Here is a 7552-nt window from a genome sequence, read left to right on the forward strand (position 1 = left end):
ATCCGCGGAGTATAGGCCCTACCCCTCCGCCTCGACAACCACGAAACACGATACACGTGTGGTAACAGTATTAATATCTACGGTAATCATTTCGTTTTAAAAGTTTATTTTCTTACCCATACTATCAAATAGCATGAACCGAGAATACTTCGACACAATCAAACCAGCCAATGGCCGCGAGGATCTGTGGATGCAGATCAGCTGAGTACAATATTTTAAAGCATTTATTTAAGATCAAAACACATCACGTTTTATTCATTTTTGATTTATGTTGCTGATAGCAGTCTGAGTTGTTAATATATGAGTCGCGTTCTGGGAAAACTGGGCATAATGCATCTGCGTAAAGTGTCATCCCAGATTAGCCTGTGCATAATACCCAGTTTTCTCAGAACACGACTCATATGTATAACGACAATTTTAAGTGCCTCTAATATGGCCACTTTGCATTGCGGGCTGACGGATATTACATATTGTTCAATTCCCCTGGTATGTTTGCTGTGTTTAAGTTTCCGTTTAGTCTCTTAAAGGGGCCTTTTCACAGATTTTGGCATTTTTTAACTTATTCATTAAATGCTTTATATCGATAAATGTAAACATTGGATCGTAAAAGCTCCAGTAAAAAATCAAGAATAAAATTTAAAAAAGGAAAAGAACATTGCCCGGACCAGGTTTCGAACCAGTGACCCCTGGAGTCCTGCCAGAGTCCTGAAGTAAAAACGCTTTAGCCTACTGAGCTATTCCGCCGAGTACATATACTGGACGTATTTTATACCTTATATAAGCAATCTTCGTAGTTTCACAAAATTTAACGACAAAAACAGAACTCTCCAAATTATTCAATCGTTTCGCGTTGCAACGCTTTATAATTTTTAGGTTTTCAAATCGTCAAAAGATGCATATAATGGCTATATTAGACCATGGTAAATGTTCAGTATTACTGTTTCCTCACAAATATCATAACTAAAACGAAAATTTGCGAATCTGAAACAACTTTTTTCAATTTTGTCAATTTACCAAAGCGTGAAAAGATCCCTTTAATGTAGTGAATTTCTTACGGAATAATACGTGTCTATCATAGATTGTTGATTGACAATCGTATTAATATAAATCGTTGTGGTCATAACGGAACACCGTAGTTTATGGAACGGTAGAAGTAAGATGCGAAAATGACGTCATAAAAGCTTCATATTTCAATATGGCCGAAGGTTTGTTTACTATTTTAATGCGAATTTTGATAATAACTACAGTTTCAGCAATAGAAAATATAAATGATACAGGTAAGATATTTTAAAGCTAATTTTAAGCTTAAGAATGTAGAATATAATAGACTACTGTAATGCTTTTTCATTTTTTTTGCTGAAAACATCTGATGAAGAAAGGTAACATTTCATTGACTTGGTCTTGGGCTTGGCTAAAATCGTTTACATTGCACAATATTACAATAATGTCACACATGACAGTAAATAAGTATATTTAAATGATGAGATAAACTACATGAATATGAATCGTTACTTATTCGCATTGCAGTTAGGCGACAGAATTTAGGTTTCCGACGATTCATCGATACAGTTGTTTGCAAAACGATTGCAAAATCATTTAATTTTCTTCTTGTTATTTAAAATAAGTATAGCATTCTGATGTTAATTGTAAATAGTTGAAAGACGCTTTCACAAAGAGCATGCACATCATGGAATAGGCCACACTCCGTCGTTTACATATATTCCTGTTCGTCAATATGTGTTGACCAACAAGGATGTGACAATAATGTAGTGACGACACCATCTATGTATAGAATGCCTGTTCATAACCATTGAATTGTTGTTGTTTGTTACAGCAGTACAAAACAATTTTAAAGCCGGCCAACTCATTGACGACTCTCCCAATCGCCTATTGGACGCTCCTTTAGCGAAGTCTAGCACAAACTCGCAGTCAAGTACGTCACTACCAATGAACGAGTTCTTCCATCAATTATCATATCCACTGTCTCGATCAAAAAGAGAAAAAAGAAGATTTTCGTTGTCGAGGAATTCGAATTTTTTTCGACGAAATGAAAATTCTTGGGAAAGTCGAAGTAAAGATAAGTCGAATTCTGACAAGGAAAGTCAAAAACAGGACAAGCGAATGAAAGAATTGGAAACGGAAATAAGAAAAGTCGAACAAGATAAACATAAACTTAATGAACGTATAAAAAAGCATGGACCTTCGAAATCGAATGAAAAAGAAGAAAAAACGCTAGATTCCAAGCTGAAGAGGCTACTTGAAGAGAAAAATAAACTCGAAAGGGGAAAAACAGTATCTGGTATCGTATTGAATTACTATTCGATTGATTTACATATGAAATATTGTTCTTGATATCGGTTACAAACCATAGGCGGATCCAAGGGAGAGGGGGCGGAGGCCTAAAATCGCCAAAGTAAAGTCAATACATTTGATGTTTCACACTTAACAAGATCTAAATCATCTATTTAAACTCGTTTTTCTTCTTTTTCGTACACAACATTTCCCACTTATCACAGACGATCGCTAAATGTTTTAACTTTAGACTCTATGTCGCCCAGTTTTTCAAGTCGAACTTTGCGATTGTGATGTATCCTTCCTTTTGCATATTGATTGTATTTTCGCTGCATTTTGTGTCAACAAAGATGGATGAGCCAACGCCAAAACGAGCGAAAATGCAGAAGACTTTGACAAGCCTGATAACCGTTAGTGTGTTCTTCTTTATGGCATTTCTTCCGACTGTATCCATCCGTATTACGTATAAACTATGCACTTTTTTGTGCATTATACGATGGTACTTTGATGAAAGTACATAAGGCGTGACATGCTCGAGAAGTGGTTGTCAAAGCCTTCAAAATCACTGAAATCACTGAAATCGTGGATCCTGGACCCCCCTAGCGGGGCTTTGCCCTGCACCCAGCAGGGGCCCTAGCGGCCCCCTAGATCCCCAGCAAATCTTTCAATATCCCGCCCCCCCCCCCCCCCTCTTACCAGAAATCCTGGAACCGCCCCTGCAATCTCTGTATCTGTCTCTCCCGTTTTAAAAGAACGTTTTATATTCTTTAGCCGTGGACGACAGATGCCTGACGAACCCGTGTAAAAACGGAGGGACATGTAAACAACAACCAAATGAAAGTAGCAAATTTGTCTGCATTTGCCATGTTGCAAACCGCGGCAATTATTGCCAAGACAGTGAGATGTTTTTTATTATAAATACTTTTGTCAATTAGAGCGGGATAATGCATAGCAATTTGCTTGTTTAAATTAATTTACACTTAATGTTTCGTACACTGGTGACGTTTTTTGTTTATTGTACCAACACGTAGGAATTTTGTTTTTGCAAATTATTAAACACCAGAATACTATAAAACAACTTTGTGTTATATTTTATTTTGTCATTCCAGAGTTGGGATCTTTCATGTTATAATTTGTAAGTTTTTTAGAGACACAAATATGTTCCGCACTGAAGTGTGGCAGGATCAAAGACTGTGTGTTCTCACCCTCGGGAACGCACTGCATCTGTGAGGGAATTCCACCCAACAATGATCAGTCCTGTATGTCGGACAAGAAGCCCCAGTCGAAGATAGGTACCGGTTGCTCAAATCTTGGTACTGTGACCACCTTACAAAACTTAAAAGCTAAAATACCTGTTTTAAATGATTTTAGAATTGGGCCTTTACTCGAAAAGTATAGATTGAAAAACCATATAATACTAGTAATTATATATCAAAATAAGTTCACAACCTAAAGTTCAAACATCACATACATGTATTTTGGTTTATAAAATGTGCGTTTAGTCCGCTACGCTACGGTGGCATAGAGGTGACATTCACTTCTCTTTTTTTAAATTGCTCTTCTCTTTTTTCTATCTCGTGGCCACGCGTTAGCTATATCGTGGCCACGGGATAGAAAAAAGAGGAGTGAAAAACTAAATAAAAGCGGCGTATAATTAAAAAAAGAGCGGTGCAGTAAATAAAAGCAGAGTGCATTACACAAAAGAGGAGACAATTTTCGCTATCTCGAGATCCCGAGTTAGTAAGCCAATAGTTAGCTATGTCGTGGCCACGAGATAGAAAAAAAGAGGAGAGAAATTTTAAAAAAGAGAAGCACCGCTCTTTTTTTAATTGTACGCCGCTTGTATTTAGTTTTGCACTCCTCTTTTTTCTAGCTCGTGGCCACGACATAGCTAACTCGTGGCCACGAGCTAGAAAAAAGAGGAGAGCAATGTAAGAAAGAGAAGTGAATGTCACCTCTATGCCACCGTACTATGCTGTTGTTTTTTCTCGCTCCGGTATAATCGAGTTTTTTTTTCCATTTTTTGTGGAGATCCATGACAATTTGGGGAATGGGAAATTCGTCAATTTGTGATAAGATCATTCAAATTGTGAAATGAGTCTCAATCAGGAAAACAGGGTTTAATGCATGTGCGTTAAGTGTCGGACAAGATTAGCCTTCGCAATTCACAAAGGCTTATCCGAGACGACAATATCCACCTAAAACTAGATTTTTGCATTGAAGGGACATCGGAACAAAACAACGGACTTCACAGGCCTGTTGTAGACCAGTCGCAGACAGTGGAATCTAATAAGAAGAAGAGCACCACCAAGCAGTTGATTGTAGGAATCCTCGTTGTTATTGTTATCCTCGTGAGTGCCACGTGCTGCTTGTGCATAAAAGCGAACAACAAACAGTGGGTGCAGTTTACAGTTTTGCGTTCGATTTCAATATTGTTTTCCGAAGATAATCGTTTATAAACGATTGGATTTAACTTAAATCAAAAGTAACAGTTTTTTATTAAATAAAATTGCACATGATATTTATCGGTAGTTTGCAAAATGCACTTAAATAATGCTAATGGCTAGGCGGACACCATACCAATTACGCCATAGCCCCCATTTCTGTAATAACTATATGCCTAGTCTCAGACTAAATCTTTTGTTGATATAGGCGTGCACTCGAGAAACTGTACGTAGAGGCTCTTGACCAGGACTACATGCCACCGGAAGAGCCCCCCGAGATGTCGGGGGTGTGCATGGATGTCGTCAAGACGACCTGCTGTTGCGCCAAGTCGTCCTACCCTGACTCGTATCTACCTCTGAATCCTCAATAGACAGGCGTTATCTTGGTCCGTATTCATGTGATCACCGTTCTAGGCATTCTGGGCTTAATGCATGTGCGTACAGTGTCGACCCAGATTATTTGTGCAGTCTGCACAGGCAAATCAGGGACAACACTTTTCGCTTGTATGGTAATTTCCGTTTTAAGGAAGTCTTTTCGTAGCAAAAGTCGAGTTAAGGCGGAAATTACGTAATTGCTTTAAGACCAGTTTTCCCATAACGAGGCTCAAAAAACACGCTTGGAATCAAGAAGATTTAGAATATTTTTCGGACTATGCATTTACATGTTTATGTGCGTAGATGGTTGATAAAGTTATAATAAGTTTGTTGAAATAAATAAGCGCGTGTGATGTGTTTTTTATTCTCAAGAGAATTATGTCATGGCTTTATTGTCGAAACTTTTGATTATCGATTGATATCGATCTAAAATATGTGTTGCTTTATTCACTTGTACGGTCATGTAAAGTAACACAAACATGTTGACGCATAGTGGCCTTTATTTTCCTTATTAGCAGGACGGGCACTATTTCGCCGCAATTATTGGTTCTAGAAGCGGTTCCAGGGCTTCAAATAATTAACAAACACAGTTAACTTCAGCGAAGTAGTGCCCGTCCCGTTAATAAGGAAAATAAAGGCCAGTATGCGTCAACTTTTTCGTGGACTTCACAACAACGTAAATGTTAATAAAGCAACAAATACGAGGTTCATCCTTCGGAGACTCTTGCGTGCAAAAATGTCAAAGTCTTGTTTAAAGTAACTTTTTCTTGCATGGTTGATGTTTAGTTTCGACCTACAGGGATTTCAATAGCTTTTGAAAACTAGGAGTCACATGACCCCGTGGTTGGAATTTAAAGGGGTCAAATGAAAATTTCAGGGGTTAAAGTACTGAAGTCTAGATAATTAGTTACTGGATATTTGTTGATTGCTCTGCAAATGTTTCTTTGTAAAACTTGCTTTCTTAAGATTAACTAAAAAACAACATTTTGCTTCATATAAAATACATTTTATGTTATTTTCATGGTGACATTTGCTTCAAAATGTTGCATCAAAATGATGCAAGGTAAATAAAGGTAAATAATTTGGAGGAGTCAAAAAGTGACAAAATTGCAAAATGCTTGCATTAACCCATTCATGCCTAGCGTCCTGAAAAAAGGACATTGCAAACAGCGTAGACCCAGATGAGACGCCGCATAATGCGGCGTTTCATCTGGGTCTGCGCTGTTTGCATAAAGAAATTTCTATCATAAATATTGAAAATATAGAAATAAATATACCAGACACCCCTACTTTTAGAAATAAATTGATCCAATTTAGAAGGATGGGAGAGTTCACTGGGCATTAATGGGTTAAAAAGCAGTATTTTGCTTCAATCGAACTCCCTGGACCTTTCATTTTAATTGAACAATGTGCAAATCAAGGGCCAAAGCATATATATTGTAATGTACGTGAATTTATTATGTTTTATTAAAGGAAAACATGTATAATGATAAAGTTAAATTATATATTTCGTGATAAACTATGAAATCACCCACACATGTGCATTTTAAAACTACAAACGTACTATCAAGATTACTACAAGTCATACCATTTAAGACATGTTTAATCCAATTAACAATAGTCCTGGTTTTATTTTAACCTTGTCCTGTGAAAACTTGGCTCCATGTATGGGCAAGAAATTTCGTCCCCAGATTAGCTTGTGCATTCCTTACAGACTAATGAGGCGCAAAACCGCGTTTTGAGACTTTTTTCATTTAAATGTCTCCGATTAGCTTGTGCCGACGACAGTTAGCACACACGCATAACGCACAGTCTCAGAAAAGAGGCTTATTTATTGTACACGTTATATGTACCAGGAATAACGCTAGAGGTAGTATTCGTCCTAAAACTGTGCATATTCTATATTCATTCCAGGTGGGTGATCGCCTCTGTTGCTCAAACGTACGGACAAACACACACAGTCAAACATGGAAACCACGCTCTACCACCATGCCAATGGTCAAGGAATTATAACATTACGAAATACTTTGTTTACAATTTCTCGCACATCATGTCGATGACTTCCATTACGTCCGTAAAGTTGTTAAAAATTACGATAGTTTTTTATTGTGATGTAAAAGCATGCACATGTATTTTGTAATTAAATGACTGAATTGATATTGAAAGGTATATTCATTCGGTGCAGTAGATAAATGTTAATGTTGTCATTTTATCGTCATTGTTTATCTTTTGATTGACCTGTCTAACTTTCAATATAAGGCTTGTTTCTTTAACTCATTAATTAGCTTTCAACTGAAGCACGTGCACATTTTAATATCATTTCATTAAGTTTAACATTAAAATAAAATTTAATATATAATATATTTTTGAAAGATGTTCATTTTATTGTTTTATTGAAAGGACTTATTTACGTATTTACTTTTTTTCATATGCTTAATGTG

The 7552-nt window shown here is 36.8% G+C and overlaps 1 protein-coding gene across 4 annotated transcripts; it reads left to right on the forward strand.

Moving 5' to 3' along the window:
* Window positions 1-1170: 1170 nt before the first annotated feature.
* Window positions 1171-7318, forward strand: LOC127859447 (uncharacterized). 4 transcript variants are annotated; one of them, XR_008039390.1, is made up of 7 exons: window positions 1171-1277; window positions 1835-2299; window positions 3064-3189; window positions 3441-3605; window positions 4516-4687; window positions 4945-5170; window positions 7026-7318. XR_008039390.1 is itself a non-coding variant. In XM_052396832.1 (7 exons), exons 1-6 carry the CDS (start codon window positions 1196-1198, stop codon window positions 5105-5107), a joined length of 1173 nt encoding a protein of 390 aa, XP_052252792.1. In that variant the 5' UTR covers window positions 1171-1195; the 3' UTR covers window positions 5108-5122; window positions 7026-7318. The 4 variants fall into 4 exon arrangements, 3 of the variants coding, with proteins under 3 accessions (XP_052252792.1, XP_052252795.1, XP_052252793.1); XM_052396832.1 differs by having other exon boundaries at window positions 4945-5122; XM_052396835.1 differs by having other exon boundaries at window positions 3441-3584; window positions 4945-5122.
* The last annotated feature ends 234 nt before the right edge of the window (window positions 7319-7552 follow it).

Source organism: Dreissena polymorpha, chromosome 15 (assembly GCF_020536995.1).
Source record: "Dreissena polymorpha isolate Duluth1 chromosome 15, UMN_Dpol_1.0, whole genome shotgun sequence".
Taxonomy (NCBI): domain Eukaryota; kingdom Metazoa; phylum Mollusca; class Bivalvia; order Myida; family Dreissenidae; genus Dreissena; species Dreissena polymorpha.